Consider the following 16,627-nt stretch of genomic DNA (forward strand, 5'->3'; position numbering starts at 1 on the left):
GGAGCTCTGCCGGAGGAAGGACTTCAGAGTTGATTGCTTTGTGGTTTGCACCTAGCGACACGGATGGATCATAAGGAGACCCAGCTCTCATCTCTGCCCTTAGACATCCCTCTGTCTCTCCTCCCTGCACCCGCTTGCGCTCTGGCTGGCTGTCCCCTCTCTCCTCTGGACAGCTCATTTTTTGCTCAGGGACCCTCAGGTTCTCAGCTGCTTCTCAGCTGCCTCTCCAGCCTTTCCTAGGGGGCAGATTCCAATGCACCTTCCCAGCCCAGTACTGAGATGTTTCGTGTCTCCTGCTGAGCGTCTCCTCCGTGGCTTTCCATGGGAGCAGAGAGGGTATCAGCATTTTGTGGGGGGTGCTGAGCTTCCCCAGGAAAGGGGTGTACGTTAGAACTGCACGGAACGGAGACTGGAATCCTTCCAGGTCAGGAAGCAGCACTCCCTGTGTGTGTGTCACAACCTTTGCCCGAGCACTGACTGCTCTCCCTTCATTTCCTCCAGCGCGTGGGGCCCGCAGCTGTTAGGGCCCCAGCCTGTGACGGGAGACCTGGGGTCCCTTCTCTGCTCAGCCGCAGCCTTGCTGGTCGACTTTGAGTCAGTTTGGATCATGTTTTGAAAGATATTTAGGCACCGAGTGGGATTTTCAGAAGCACCCAAGCTCCCAATGTTAAGTCACAAGAGTGGCGTGAAGATCAACACGTTACAGATTGCGAGGAGCTCGGACACGGCAGTAACGGGAGCGGATGAGTACCGGGCACAGGCAGACTTTCCATTCTCCCCCCGTATCTCCCACCCCAGGCCCCTGCACCGCTGCAGTGAGAGAGCGGCTGGCAGGGCTGAGTTAGGGGGTCCCTGTGGCAGCTGGGATACGGCACCGACTCTGCCTGCAGTTCAACACAGCACCCTCCGAGCTAGGAATTGTTACTAATTGTTGGGTGTTTACGCAGCACCCAGCGCAGTAAGGACCTGACCCCCTGCCATTGCCACAACACAATCAGTGATGGACAGCCATTAATTAATAGTTAACAGTCATAGCTGGTAATTCGTTGTCAGCAACATCAGTATCTCTGAACCAGTCACTACTGTGCTATGAACGAGAGAAGTCTGCGTGTGCGTCTGCCCCGAGGGTGGTTTGATTTGTGCCTGTCACGGCTGGAGGCAGAGTCACTTTCCCGTCTGTGCTGTGGGTCAGCATCACTCCCTCTTCGCAGGCATGGCCATGGTGCCACCTCCCTCCTGCCTTCCCCGGGGCAGCTCTTGGGTGTGACCATGGCCCCCATCACAGCACGGGTAGGGGCTACAGAGGGCGAGAAACCCAACATCAGCTCCCAGAGCAGTGGGGTGGGCCGTGGGCTGGTGATGTCCTTGGCTGTATAAAGAGGGGAGCAGAGAACAGGAGCAGGGGGCGGGTTTCATCTGCAGAGAGCCCTGGTGACACCGATGCTGGAATACCGTGTGCAGGGCTGGGGTCATGGTGTAAAACAGACGTGGAGAGGTTGGGGAGGCTGCAGAATAGAGCCACAAAACCAGTTTTGTGGAGACGTGACTTGAGTAGAGGTCTCAATATCTCCGTGGGGAGAAACCACTGGTTACCAAAGGGCTCTTCCATTTCCCAGGGACAGGCACAGCTAGAACCAAGGCATTGGTTCATGTCCATGTCCCAGGGACAGGCACAGCTAGAACCAAGAACCAGGCGCTAGACCCAGACACAGGACAATGGGAAATAAGGCGCAGTCTGCTACCAGGGCGGGTGATTATCTATTGGAACAAAGCACCAAGGGAAGTGGTGGAGTCTCCAGCTCCTGAAGCAGTTTCTCTGGTGTGAGAGAATATAAACCCAGCTCTCCATTTGCAGTGGGAACTCTTAGGGGATCAAATGATGGCTATCGACTGAATTTCCCGGTACAGCCAAATCTTTCGATGCTCATTACTTTTTCCCTGTCACAGGATGCATCTCATGGAGAAAGGAGAAGGGGAAAATCAAACGTCCGTCACGGAATTCATCCTCCTGGGGTTTGGGGATCTCCCCGAGCTGCAGATCCTTCTCTTTCTGCTTTTTCTAGTGATCTACATTGTGACCATGGCTGGGAACATCCTCATTGTTGCGCTAGTTGTGGCTTATCAGCACCTTTACATCCCCATGTACTTCTTTCTGGGGAACTTGTCCTGCTTGGAGACCTGCTACATCTCCACCATCCTGCCTAGGATGCTGGCCAGTCTCCTGACTGGGGACAGAACCATTTCTGTGGAGGGCTGCATGATACAATTGGTTTTATTTGGTTCTCTGGTAACTACAGAGTGTTATCTCCTGACAGTGATGTCTTATGATAGGTATTTAGCCATATGCAAACCGCTACATTATGGCACCCTTATGAATGGCAGGCTGTGTCTCCAGCTAGCAGCTGGGTCTTGGATAAGTGGATTTCTAGCTTGTAGAATATTCATGTGTCTTATGCCACAGTTAATTTTCTGTGGCCCTAATGAAATTGACCATTTCTTTTGTGATTTCACCTCACTGATTCAACTCTCCTGCAGCGACACCAGCCAGATCACCCCACTTATTTATATATTTTCCTTCCTAGATGCAGTTTCCCCTTTTCTCTTAACCCTGGCTTCCTATATTTGTATCATTGCGACCATCCTGGGCATCCCATCCACCACCGGGAGGCAAAAGGCCTTTTCCACCTGCTCCTCTCACCTCATTATGGTGGCACTTTTCTATGGGACCATAATGATTGTCTACATGCTACCGAAATCTGGTACCTGGAGAGCCCTGAACAAAGTGTTCTCCATCGGCCACACAGTCGTGACTCCCCTGGCCAATCCGCTCATCTACAGCCTGAGAAACAGAGAGGTCAAGGAGGCCCTGAGAAGTGCTGTCAGGAGAGCTGTGACCCTTACAAAGAATCCAGACTAGTTGAATGAAATGAGGGTCAATCCATTGGGTTTCTGTTGTCAAAGCAGCAGGGCCAAATGTCCCTGATACAAACGTGCTGTATGAAAGACATGCTTGTGCACATACATATTTGTAAAGAACAGAGATGTTTGAAAATATATTTGGGGGGAGGGGTTGGCAGAAGATTTTGACTTTTCATCAAGGACCCAAAAACCTGGAAAATGAAAAAGTCTTGTTTTTTGGCAGGCGAAATTTAAAACCTTCCAGCTGGAAACTGGAAAAAATAATTGGCTGTGGTGTTTTCAGGTTCCTGGCCAAAAGAAAAAAAATCAACATCTGCGAGGGAAGGAAACATTTCCCATGAAAAAATTGTTTAAGCAAAATTCAATTTTGTCTTGGAATTTGCTGTTACTGAAAAGCTGTCACCAGCTCTGATAAATAGTAAGTGAACGGACCAGGAGCCAGGAGCTGGTGCTCAAGAATCTGTATAGTTGTTCATGGGCTTTGTGGGACCAATGCTAGTTGCTGTTGCACACTGCAGACGGCCTTCCTCTGTTCAGCTCTGTATGTGGAGTTCTTAACCAGCCCCTTCTCTGTCGCACTGTAGACTCCCTGCCGACGTTTGAGGTTTATGGTTTATTATTAGCTTGTCGCTCTTTCCAGAGAGGAATGGTCCATGCCCAAGGAGATCACTGTGGTTTTCACTGTGCTCTTTTCTTCTCAGCTGAGCAGGGGACAGGAGAGAGAGAGGGGGCCCTGGACTCCCAATCCCCCCCACGCCATGTACACACCTTCTCTCCACCCTGCAAGAGTCATGCTTTCCTGTTAACCCATTCTTTCTGAGGGGAGGGGAGCTCGGAGATTCATAGCTTTTAAGGTGAAAAAAGTCCATTCTGGTCATTTTAGTTGGATCTCCTGCTCAGCAGAGGCCAGAGCAGGCCAGCCACGGATTGCTCCCTTAGAGCCAGCGCCCTGGGGGGCTGGTGAAGATCTCCTTTGGGGTAGGTCTGTAAAACTGCCGGGTCCTGCTCTCGCTGTTTCTACCCTGGTCTGGTGCAGAGATGAGGCACCAGCAAGGGGAAAAGGGGGTTGGAGAGCCAGCCTGTCCCCCGCTCAGTGTCCTGTGGGGCTGGGCCCAGCTTTCTGCTCCGGCCCGTTGGCCCTCATTGCTCACAGATTTGCTGTGGGGGCTTTTCTGAGTGAGTGGGGGCTGAGCCGTCCGACCACCCCCAGGGGACAAGGAAGGGGAGGGCTAAGGAGGTGAATGGTCCCCAGCCCCAGATACAGTGAAGGTGGGATGCTGGTGCCAGGGTAAAGGGGTGAGGAGGCCTGCGGGGAGTTCCGGGGTGAGCCCCAGGGGACAGGAGCGGCTGAAGAAGTGAGGGGGGGTCGGTACAGCCAGAAGTTGGGGGCATTTGGGCTGATGTTTGGCGTAGATGGACCTGGGTACTGGGGGCTGCATAAGAGCCCAGTGGGGAGTAAGGGTTGTGGGGCAGTATGTATGGGTGCTTGGGTGAAGACGGAGGAAGGTTTGGGGGGCGGAAGTGGTTTGAGGATGGTGGGGGACAGAGGTGTAGGAGGTTTTACGAAGTGTGTTTATTGAGGAATTGGGATGGGGGATGGTGAGCAGTGGCGGAGGAAGGGGTTTGGGGCATGCAGGGTGTGACACCCTGACACCCCAATATTCCCCAGGATATGTTTTGTACAAAGTAGGCCTTGTGAGGTATCATTCTAAAAGTCTAGATCTGCTCGACAGTAATATCTCATTGGATTGTATGTGCTATCGTCTTATGTGAAGTTATGACATTTGGCTATGTATGTGTGACTGAAAATGTGAATTTTAATTGAAGAAAAAGTAAAAGAATCACCTCTGTAAAATCAGGATGGTAAATACCTTACAGGGTAATCAGATTCAAAACATAGAGAATCCCTCTAGGCAAAACCTTAAGTTACAAAAGGACACAAAACCAGGAATATACATTCCATTCAGCACAGCTTATTTCATCAGCCATTTAAACAAAACAGAATCTAACGCATATCTAGCTAGATTACTTAGTAAGTTCTAAGACTCCATTCCTTTCTGTTCCTGGCAAAAGCAACCCACAGACAGAGAGAACCTTTGTTTCTCCCCCCTCCAGCTTTGATAGTATCTTGTCTCCTCATTGGTCATTTTGGTCAGGTGCCAGCGAGGTTATCCTAGCTTCTTAACCCTTTACAGGTGAAAGGGTTTTTCCTCTGGCCAGGAGGGATTTTAAAGATGTTTACCCTTCCTTTTATATTTATGACAAAAGCTCTCAGAGATAGCACTACACCATGGGAACTCTTTGACTCAGGTCACAACAAAAGAGCTTTCCAGCAAGTGGGAAGAAGATATAAAAGGGGGAAATGACATCACACTGGGACTCACTCTCCCTACGACAACACACTTGGAAACACCTGAGGAACAAAGACTGAACAGGGGGGAAGTGCTGGACTCAGGCTAAAGGGATTTTTAGCCTGTGAATGGAACACCCGGGGATTCGAAGCTGTAAGCAAAAAGAAAAGGAGGACTTGTGGCGCCTTAGAGACTAACACATTTATTTGAGCATAAGCTTTCGTGAGCTACAGCTCACTTCATCGTATGCATTCAGTGGAAAATAGAGTGGGGAGATTTTATATACACAGAGAACATGAAACAATGGGTGTTACCATACACACTGTAACGAGAGTGATCAGGTCAGGTGAGCTATTACCAGCAGGAGAGAAAAAAAACCCTTTTGTAGTGATAATCAAGGTGGGCCATTTCCAGCAGTTGACAAGAACGTGTGAGGAACAGTAAGGGGGGCGGAAATAAACATGGGGAAATAGTTTTACTTTGTGTAATGACACATCCACTCCTAGTCTCTATTCAAGCCTAATGTAATGGTGTCCAGTTTGCAAATTAATTCCAATTCAGCAGTCTCTCGTTGGAGTCTGTTTCTGAAGTTTTTTTGTTGAAGAATTGCGATGTTTAGGTCTGTAATCGAGTGACCAAAGAGATTGACATGTTCTCCAACTGGTTTTTGAATGTTATAATTCTTGACATCTGATTTGTGTCCATTTGTTCTTTTACATAGAGACTCTTCAGTTTGGCCAATATATATGGCTGAGGGGCATTGCTGGCACATGATGGCATATATCACATTGGTAGATGTGCAGGTGAACGAGCCTCTGATAGTGTGGCTGATGTGATTAGTCCCTAGGATGGCGTCCCCTGAATAGATATGTTGGCAACAGGCTTTGTTGCAAGGATAGGTTCCTGGGTTAGTGTTTTTGTTGTGTGGTGTGTGGTTGCTGGTGAGTATTTGCTTCAGGTTGGGGGACTGTCTGTACGCAGGGGCTGGCCTGTCTCCCAAGATCTGTGAGAGTGATGGGTCGTCCTTCAGGATAGGTTGTAGATCCTTGATGATGCGTTGGAGAGGTTTTAGTTGGGGTCTGAAGGTGATGGCTAGTGGCGTTCTGTTATTTTCTTTGTTGGGCGTGTCCTGTAGTAGGTAACTTCTGGGTACTCTTCTGGCTCTGTCAATCTGTTTCTTCACTCCAGCAGGTGGGTATTGTAGTCTCCAGCAGGTGGGTACAGTAGTCTCTACAACCTATCCTGAAGGACGACCCATCACTCTCACAGATCTTGGGAGACAGGCCAGTCCTTGCTTACAGACAGCCTGGAGGGCTTTGTAGCTTGTCACAGCAGTATAGTGTAGGAGGGAGCCCAGGCTGGTGGGTCAGCAGGGCTCAGTGGTAGCCCAGTTCCAAGTAGCACCCTGGGGGAACCCATCACAAAGGATATGGGCAGGGTGATGTTTTCTGGGCGGGGGGGTTTATTAGGGGACTTTGTGGCATGAGTTTTTTTGGCGAGATAGGGGTTGGTGTGGCAGGGAGGTGGGATGGGCGGGGGGCCCTGGCAGGAGGTTCTGTTGGGGTGGGGTTTATTTGGGGTGGGGTGTGGGAGGGGTGGGTTAATTCTGTTGGGGTGGGTTAATTCGGGGATGGGGCAGCAAGAGGTTAGATGGGTGGATCTGAATTAATTGATTCCTAGATTTTAAATAATGAAAGAGTCATTCAGATTCCAGATCTCCTGCATCCCAGGGAGCACTTGGTCTTCCAGGCTACAGAGCCCTTTTCGTATTTGCTGTCTCTGGGCCAAGGCCTCTTTCATTATTTATGCCAAGAGGAACAGCTTCAATGGGAGAGACTGTGGGAGTCCTTCTCCCACCAATATCGCCAATAACTCCAGTGGTTAGTGCACTTACCTGAGGGATGGCAAATCCCTTCTCCACTCTGGGGCAGGGGGAATTGAACCCAGGGTGTGACGCTGGCATAGCCTAAACTTTGGACTCCAAGCTAGGAGGCGTCTGTATCTAACTCAAAGAGAGGGGCTGAGAGTCCCAAGCAGAGCAAGGCTTCCCCCTCCAGCCCAGATTTAGGTGCTGAACTTCTGGAGAGGGGTGGTGCTGAGGACACCCCCCTCTCCTCATCGTCTCCCATTAGCTAGCTCAGGAGTCTCTCAGCTGAGTGTGCTGTCCTTCTATGGATCCCATTCTTAGGTGCTGATCTCTCCTCCTTCGTTGTGGGGGCACCACACAGGCTTTGTGGAGCCCTGTGATTTTTCTAGGCACCAAAAAGATAGGAGTTGTGACACTCAATGCCCAAGTCCCTTTGTGAATGCACAGACCCACCTCCCCACTGACAGTACCCCTGACTAGAAAACCCCAGCGCCCTGCTCCTGCCACAGCGGACACAATTCTGTGTTGGAATGGGCATTGTCAGTAGTGATGTGGGACATGAGAACAGTCTGTGGATTTAAATCTGGATAGGGGGAAGTCTAGGTTTAGGTGGTGCCCTGTGTGAAGGGGTTGTGAAAGCGGATGAAGAAGCTTCTAAATTATACATGGGTAGTGTTCTGTTGGGGGAGTGGGATCAGTGTTTGAGCACAGGGCAAGTGCAGGTAGCGCCTGTCTATTCTAGTGAAAAAGCAGAATGGGAGTGTGTGCATTATGGGAGTTGTGGGGCATTGCTCAAGTAGGGCAGAATTAAGGTTGTGTAGGCATTCACCTTCTCTCTGTGTTTCCTGGTTTTCAGAAGTCTGAGTTTAGCGGAACACAGCATTCTAGAAGGGCCCGAGCTATCACCAGACACTTTAACTCTACATTGACAAAGTTTTTTGACATTTTATTTCCTAGTTTTTCAAACAGAAGGAGAAAAAGGTTGGTAAAAGGTGATGCCTTTTAGACAGCTGTAGTTCTCATCTAAGTTTGCAGTTGACGTGCCACTGGGGCTCGCTAATAATCAAAAGACTGACCTTTGCTATTGTCCTTTTCATCAGCAGATCCCCAAGAGCTTTACAGCAATACTCCCATTTTACAGATGGGAAACTGAGGCACAGAGCCGCAATGTGCCTTGCTCACAGTCAACCAGCAGGCCAGGTGCACAGCTGGGAATAGTCCGAGTCTAGTGGTCTCTCTGCTGGGCCACAAGGTTGCTCTGTGATTCCACAGTGTCTCCCACCTCCTGCATGTTTTGTTATAGATTCCTTCTTGTCCTACCCTTGGTACATATGGAGAACAATTGATCATCATCCTCTTTCCAATGACCTGGTACATCTCTGAAGACTGGGATCATGTCCCCCCTCACCCTTCTCTTCTCTAGACTAAACATGCTCAATTTTTTCAACCTTTCCTTATCGGTCAGGTTTTCTAAACCTCTTTATCATTTTTTGTTGCTCTCCCCTGCACTGTATCTAATTTGTCCACATCCCTCTTAAAGTGTGGCGCCCTGAACTGGACACAGCACTTCATCCGAGGCCTCACCAGAGCTGAATAGAGCAGAACAATTCCCTCCCATATCTTACATATATCACTCCTGTCCATTCATCCCCGAATGGGCAATCTAGCCCAGACAGTCAGCAAAGAATAACTTCTATGGGCCTAATGCTAAGGAACTCATTCTGCTCTACTCATCAGGCCATGTCTACACTACAAAACTAAGTTGACCTAACTTACGTCGACATACCGCTGCTGCAGTAATTACATCGCTTGTGCGTGTCTACACTTTGCTCCTTGTCTCGTCGGTGCGCGGCCTCACCAGGAGCGCTGGTATTGATTGTACTGTCAGTGCAGGGCATTGTGGGGAAGGCTCCTGAAAGCCAGTAACAGTCGACATAAGCAAGGCAGCGTCTACACTGACACTGCATCGATCTAACTACATTGACCTTGACGCTACGCCTCTGGAAGCATTATTAAGTCAGCGTAGCAGGGCAGTTACTTTGGCAGGAGCGAAATTTAAGTGTAGAGACTTCCACAGTTAGGTTGATATAAGCTGCCTTGCTTCAACCTAACTCTGTAGTGTAGACCAGGTCTCAGTAGTCAGAGGCCTTGATGTTTACACTGTTTTAACAAGCAATATAGCACTGAATTCCCTCCTGAGGGCTCTTTCAAGGGCAGCCACAGTGGAGATCCCAACAGCTGCCTGAGCCAGCGAGAGGCAGCTTTCCTCTATAAACCCTGGAAGGCTCCAGAGCAGGAGGCATGAAGATGTGTGCATTTCAAGCAAGAAAGTAAGCGCCAGCCCAGAGCAGCAGTAGAAGGTAGGTGTCTTTGCCGAGCGAATGCGGGCTTGTCCATGTGGGGTGGTGGTGCACAACCGTGAGGTGTCAGTTCTACAGGGCACCAAACGTTGTGCACAAAGGAAATTTCAGTGGGTGCCAGCAAGAGTCTATACGAGTCAGTTCGCGTGCAACTTGCTGGTGCCCTTTAGAAATCCCAGTGCTCTTGAGTGCGCTCTCTCACCCTGCAGACAAGCTCTGAGAGCTGGAGACACTGAGGGAAGCAGCCTGGAAGTGGAAACCACGTCCCAATCCCCACATCCACTCAGCATTGCAGTTTCCTGCTGTGGATTCAATTTAAATCTGATCCTTCCTGGGGTTTGTCCACACAGGGAGTCAGTGCATGGCAGGCTAGGGTGGAAATCTGCAGTGCTCTAGGTTGCCGTGCAGTAAGGGGCCGCGCAGACCCTGCTATCATGCACTAAAAGTCCCCTAGTGGACTTTGCCCTAGGGGTGTTTGAAACGGGGGCAGGTCAAAGTGTGCTAGGGAATCTTGAGTGCACTGCTGCAGGGTCCATGGAGTGTTAGTACGTGGCAGGCTACTGCGCTGCAGAGTCACACCCCTTAGGCGAGCCCTTTGTCAGATCCTGGGGCTCTCACGGAGGACGAAACAGTGCCGTAGTGGGAAGGAGACCAGCTGGAGCTGTCTCTCAGGTGCACACCGGGACTGTGCATTTCCTGCTCCGTCTCACTTCCTACTCCCTGCCCCTGTGGCACTGCAGAGCATGGCTGGGAGCATGTCGCTGCACTGAATCTGGGCCCAGACACACTCAATCCTCAGCTGGGCTGCAGAGTGCAGCTGGGGTAGAGCGTGTCTCTAGTGGCCAAGGAGGGGAGGAGCAGGAGAGGGCGAGGGGTCTGTGCATGGCTGCTGGGGGTTCCCTTTGTGCACGGGGCAGGGCAGAGGCAGTTTCCCTGCTGTGCTGCTGGTCAGTGTCTCAGGCACTAGCAGGAGGCGAGCAGGCTCCCGCCCTGTTCTGCTGGCGCTGACCTGCAGGCTCCTGCGCTGCGCCTGGTGTCTCAGAGCTGGGGGATGAGAGCGTCTCTTCTTTTCCCACCTGCTGAATGGGGCTGGGAATTTCAAGGGAGTCCGGTGGCCAAATCCCCCTGATTTTCTAATTTCTTTAGGTCTCTTTGAATATCCCAACCTCAGAAAAGACTCAGGGAGAGTTTAATTTAAGGAGGAGATGAACAAAAAGGGGATGTGCGAGAGGTTAAGGACTGATGAATGGGACAGAGAATCTCCCTCAGGGTCAGGGTTAGGGCCTGGGGGCCTTTGGGGGAATCACTTAGGGCCTCAGTTCTCCATCTGTACAATGGGCACAAAAAGGCTTTCCAATCTCATTGCGGCATTGTGGGGATAAATACATTAAGGACTGTAAGGTGCTCAGATACTACAGTAATTGGGGCCTGATAATCACCTGAGAAGGAATGAAGATGTCTAGTTACACCAACAAAGTATAAAACATAGAAGGTTTCATGACATAGGCCAAGAATTAACTGTCTGGGGAAAGAAGGTGGGTGACCAATTTTATTGGAACGATAAAAGATGTTACCTCACCTAGCTTGTCTCTATAATATCCAGCTGCCAACATGGCTACAACATCACTGTCTGGGGAAAACATTCCCCATATATATGAGATTGTGCAAAAGCCTTTAAGGGAGCTGAATACTTTTCTAGAGTATCTGATATTGGCCACTCTTTAAGACAGGACTCCAAATTAGAGGGATCACTGCTCTTTTCGGGTGTGTCAGTACCTGTGTTCCTGACTGAGTCTCACAGGTCCAAGTTACGTGGCCCTAGACGACAATATGTGACTTTCAGGACAGTGATAGTGATGATGAAATGCTAAGGAGATTAGAGAGGCTATCAAAATAAAGAACTCAATAATAGTGGGGGATTTCAATTATCTCCATATTGACTGGGTACATGTCACCTCAGGACAAAATGCAGAGACAAAATTTCTTGATACTTTAAATGACTGCTTCTTGGAGCAGCTGGTACAGGAACCCAGAAGGGGAGAGGCAATTCTCGATTTAGTCCTGAGTGGAGCGCAAGAGATAACTATAATAGGACCACTTGGAAATAGTGACCATGATATAATAACATTTAACATTCCTGCGGTGGGAAGAACACCTCAACAGCCCAACAATGTGGCATTTAATTTCAAAAAGGGGAACTATGCAAAAATGAGGAGGTTAGTTAAACGGAAATTAAAAGGTACAGTGACTAGAGTGAAATCCCTGCAAGCTGCATGGAAACTTTTCAAAGACACCATAATATAGGCCCAACGTAAATGTATACCCCAAATTAAAAAACACAGTAAAAGAACTCAAAAAGAGCCACCGTGGCTTAACAACCATGTAAAAGAAGCAGTGAGAGATAAAAAGGCATCTTTTTAAAAGTGGAAGTCCAATCCTAATGAGGTAAATAGAAAGGAGCATAAACTCTGCCAAATTAGTGTAAAAATGTAATAAGAAAAGCCAAAAAGGAGTTTGAAGACCAACTAGCCAAAAACTCAAAAGGTATTAACAAAATGTTTTTTAAGTACATCAGAAGCAGGAAGCCTGCTAAACAACCAGTGGAGCCCCTGGACAATCGAGGTACAAAAGGAGCACTTAAAGATGATAAAGTCATTGCGGAGAAACTAAATGAATTTTTTGCTTCAGTCTTCACGGCTGAGGATGTTAGGGAGATTCCCAAACCTGAGCCGTCTTTTATACATGACAAATTTGAGGAATTGGGATCGGTGAATATCCGAGCGCGTGTTTGCTGAGTAAGTATCCGAGTGTGTGTTTGCTGGGAGGGCAGTGTGAGAGCCTGAGTGAGTGCCTGATTGGCTGGTAGCCTGCAGGGGGCGGGCATTGGGGCCGTCTGTTTGTTTGTTTCAGGGAAGCCTGGCTGTTTAAAAATAGCCAGAGCTTTGCGAACCAGCTGAGCGGCGGGGAACAGCAGAGCAGCACACAGCAGGAGTTTGCCTGGGAGTTTGCCTGGAGTGAGCCCAGTGAGGCTTACATCTTGCCAACTTCTCTGAGGAAGCTCATAGTAGGAAGGTGGTATGGAAGGGGGGGGTTCAGCTGTTGTGACCTGCACTGGATGTGCCATGTTTGTCTTTCTTCCACAGGACGGAAGCGACTTTGTCTGCACAAAGTGCAAGCTGGTCTCCATATTGGAAGAGAAGATTGAAGGTCTGGAGCAACAGATAACGACCCTGTGTTGCATACGAGAAACTGAGGATTTTCTGGACAAAAGTCAGGATATGCTTCTACGGGCACAAAGCTCTAAAGATTTAGAGCAGGTTGCACAGCGGAGCCAAGAGGCCAGTGAAGAAGCTTGGCAACATGTGACTTCCAGAAGAAGAAGGGGGAATGTCCGGGTTCCAGCAACGCGGACACAGGTAACTAACCGCTTTCATGTTCTCTCCACAGGTACCTTTGCGGAGAGTGGACCAGATGATATGTCTGGGGGGAGAAAGCAGAAGGAGACTCTGCTGGTTGGAAGGCATGAGATGCACTGTCCTGAGATGGGGGGTTCCACGACCACCACTCCCAAGAGAAGGAGGCGGGTGGTTGTGGTCGGGGACTCTCTCCTCAAGGGGACTGAGTCATCTATCTGCCGCCCTGACCGGGAAAACCGAGAAGTCTGCTGCTTGCCAGGGGCTAAGATTCACGATGTGATAGAGAGACTGCCGAGACTCATCAAGCCCTCGGATCGCTACCCCTTCCTGCTTCTCCACGTGGGCACCAATGATACTGCCAAGAATGACCTTGAGCGGATCACTGTGGACTACGTGACTCTGGGAAGAAGGATAAAGGAGTTTGAGGTGCAAGTGGTGTTCTCGTCCATCCTCCCTGTGGAAGGAAAAGGCCAGGGCAGGGACCGTCGAATCGTGGAAGTCAACAAATGGCTACGCAGGTGGTGTCGGAGAGAAGGCTTTGGGTTCTTTGACCATGGGATGGTGTTCCATGAAGTAGGAGTGCTGGGCAGAGACGGGCTCCATCTTATGAAGAGAGGGAAGAGCATCTTTGCGAGCAGGCTGGCTAACCTAGTGAGGAGGGCTTTAAACTAGGTTCACCAGGGGAAGGAGACCAAAGCCCTGAGGTAAGTGGGAAAGCGGGATACCAGGAGGAAGCACAGGCAGGAACGTCTGTGAGGGAAGGGCTCCTACCTCATACTGAGAATGAGGGGCGATCAGCAGGTTATCTCAAGTGCTTATATACAAATGCACAAAGCCTTGGAAACAAGCAGGGAGAACTGGAGGTCCTGGTGATGTCAAGGAATTATGACGTGATTGGAATAACAGAGACTTGGTGGGATAACTCACATGACTGGAGTACTGTCATGGATGGTTATAAACTGTTCAGGAAGGACAGGCAGGGCAGAAAAGGTGGGGGAGTAGCACTGTATGTAAGGGAGCAGTATGACTGCTCAGAGCTCCGGTATGAAACTGCAGAAAAACCTGAGTGTCTCTGGATTAAGTTTAGAAGTGTGAGCAACAGGAGTGATGTAGTGGTGGGAGTCTGCTATAGACCACCGGACCAGGGGGATGAGGTGGATGAGGCTTTCTTCTGGCAACTCGCGGAAGCTACTAGATCGCATGCCCTAGTTCTCATGGGTGACTTTAATTTTCCTGATATCTGCTGGGAGAGCAATACAGCGGTCCATAGACAATCCAGGAAGTTTTTGGAAAGCATAGGGGACAATTTCCTGGTGCAAGTGCTAGAGGAGCCAACTGGGGGGGGAGCTTTTCTTGACCTGCTGCTCACAAACCGGGAAGAATTATTAGGGGAAGCAAAAGTGGATGGGAATCTGGGAGGCAGTGACCATGAGTTGGTTGAGTTCAGGATCCTGACACAGGGAAGAAAGGTAAGCAGCAGGATACGGACCCTGGACTTCAGGAAAGCAGACTTCGACTCCCTCAGGGAACGGATGGGTAGGATCCCCTGGGGGACTAACATGAAGGGGAAAGGAGTCCAGGAGAGCTGGCTGTATTTCAAGGAATTCCTGTTGAGGTTACAGGGACAAACCATCCCGATGTGTCGAAAGAATAGTAAATATGGCAGGCGACCAGCTTGGCTTAACGGTGAAATCCTAGCGGATCTTAAAGATAAAAAAGAAGCTTACAAGAAGTGGAAGGTTGGACATATGACCAGGGAAGAGTATAAAAATATTGCTCGGGCATGTAGGAATGAAATTAGGAGGGCCAAATCGCACCTGGAGCTGCAGCTAGCGAGAGATGTTAAGAGTAACAAGAAGGGTTTCTTCAGCTATGTTGGCAACAAGAAGAAAGCCAAGGAAAGTGTGGGCCCCTTAATGAATGAGGGAGGCAACCTAGTGACAGAGGATGTGGAAAAAGCTAATGTACTCGATGCTTTTTTTGCCTCTGTCTTCACTAACAAGGTCAGCTCCCAGACTGCTGCGCTGGGCATCACAACATGGGGAATAGATGGCCAGCCCTCTGTGGAGAAAGAGGTGGTTAGGGACTATTTAGAAAAGCTGGACGTGCACAAGTCCATGGAGCCGGATGAGTTGCATCCGAGAGTGCTAAAGGAATTGGCGGCTGTGATTGCAGAGCCATTGGCCCTTATCTTTGAAAACTCGTGGCAAACGGGGGAAGTCCCGGACGAATGGAAAAAGGCTAATGTAGTGCCAATCTTTAAAAAAGGGAAGAAGAAGGATCCTGGGAACTACAGGCCAGTCAGCCTCACTTCAGTCCCCGGAAAAATCATGGAGCAGGTCTTCAAAGAATCAATCCTGAAGCACTTACATGAGAGGAAAGTGATCAGGAACAGTCAGCATGGATTCAACAAGGGAAGGTCATGCCTGACTAATCTAATCGCCTTCTATGATGAGATTACTGGTTCTGTGGATGAAGGGAAAGCAGTGGATGTATTGTATCTTGACTTTAGCAAAGCTTTTGACACGGTCTCCCACAGTATTCTTGTCAGCAATTTAAAGAAGTATGGGCTGGATGAATGCACTATAAGGTGGGTAGAAAGTTGGCTAGATTGTCGGGCTCAACGGGTAGTGATCAATGGCTCCATGTCTAGTTGGCAGCCGGTGTCAAGTGGAGTGCCCCAGGGGTTGGTCCTGGGGCCGGTTTTGTTCAATATCTTCATAAATGATCTGGAGGATGGTGTGGGTTGCACTCTCAGCAAATTTGCGGATGATACTAAACTGGGAGGAGTGGTAGATACGCTGGAGGGCAGGGATAGGATACAGAGGGACCTAGACAAATTGGAGGACTGGGCCAAAAGAAATCTGATGAGGTTCAATAAGGATAAGTGCAGGGTCCTGCACTTAGGACGGAAGAACCCAATGCACAGCTACAGACAAGGGAGCGAATGGCTAGGCAGCAGTTCTGCGGAAAAGGACGTAGGGGTGACAGTGGACGAGAAGCTGGATATGAGTCAACAGTGTGTCCTTGTTGCCAAGAAGGCCAATGGCATTTTGGGATGTAGAAGTAGGGGCATAGCCAGCAGATCGAGGGACGTGATCGTCCCCCTCTATTTGACATTGGTGAGGCCTCATCTGGAGTACTGTGTCCAGTTTTGGGCCCCACACTACAAGAAGGATGTGGAGAAATTGGAGAGAGTCCAGCGAAGGGCAACAAAAATGATTAGGGGTCTGGAACACATGACTTATGAGGAGAGGCTGAGGGAACTGGGATTGTTTAGTCTGCAGAAGAGAAGAATGAGGGGGGATTTGATAGCTGCTTTCAACTACCTGAGAGGTGGTTCCAAAGAGGATGGTTCTAGACTATTCTCAATGGTAATAGATGACAGGACAAGGAGTAATGGTCTCAAGTTGCAGTGGGGGAGGTTTAGGTTGGATATTAGGAAAAACTTTTTTACTAGGAGCGTGGTGAAACACTGGAATGCGTTGCCTAGGGAGGTGGTGGAATCTCCTTCCTTAGAAGTTTTTAAGGTCAGGCTTGACAAAGCCCTGGCTGGGATCATTTAATTGGGGATTGGTCCTGCTTTTGAGCAGGGGGTTGGACTAGATGACCTCCTGAGGTCCCTTCCAACCCTGATATTCTATGATTCTATGGAGGGGGGGCAAAGGGGGCATCCTTGAAAAGGTATTTAAAAGCCTAAAGATGCAGAGAAGC

General features: G+C 49.4%; 1 protein-coding gene across 1 annotated transcript; it reads left to right on the forward strand.

Moving 5' to 3' along the window:
* Nucleotides 1-1,899: 1,899 nt before the first annotated feature.
* On the forward strand, nt 1,900-2,917 carry LOC144273870 (olfactory receptor 11A1-like). The gene has a single exon (XM_077832573.1). The coding sequence runs from the start codon at nt 1,949-1,951 to the stop codon at nt 2,915-2,917; it is 969 nt and encodes a 322-aa protein (XP_077688699.1). The 5' UTR covers nt 1,900-1,948.
* The last annotated feature ends 13,710 nt before the right edge of the window (nt 2,918-16,627 follow it).

Source organism: Eretmochelys imbricata, chromosome 13 (assembly GCF_965152235.1).
Source record: "Eretmochelys imbricata isolate rEreImb1 chromosome 13, rEreImb1.hap1, whole genome shotgun sequence".
NCBI lineage: Eukaryota > Metazoa > Chordata > Testudines > Cheloniidae > Eretmochelys > Eretmochelys imbricata.

Coding starts and splice junctions, on each gene's coding strand:
- LOC144273870 (XM_077832573.1), top strand. CDS start 1,949: ATGCATCTCATGGAGAAAGGAGAAGGGGAAAATCAAACGTCCGTCACG.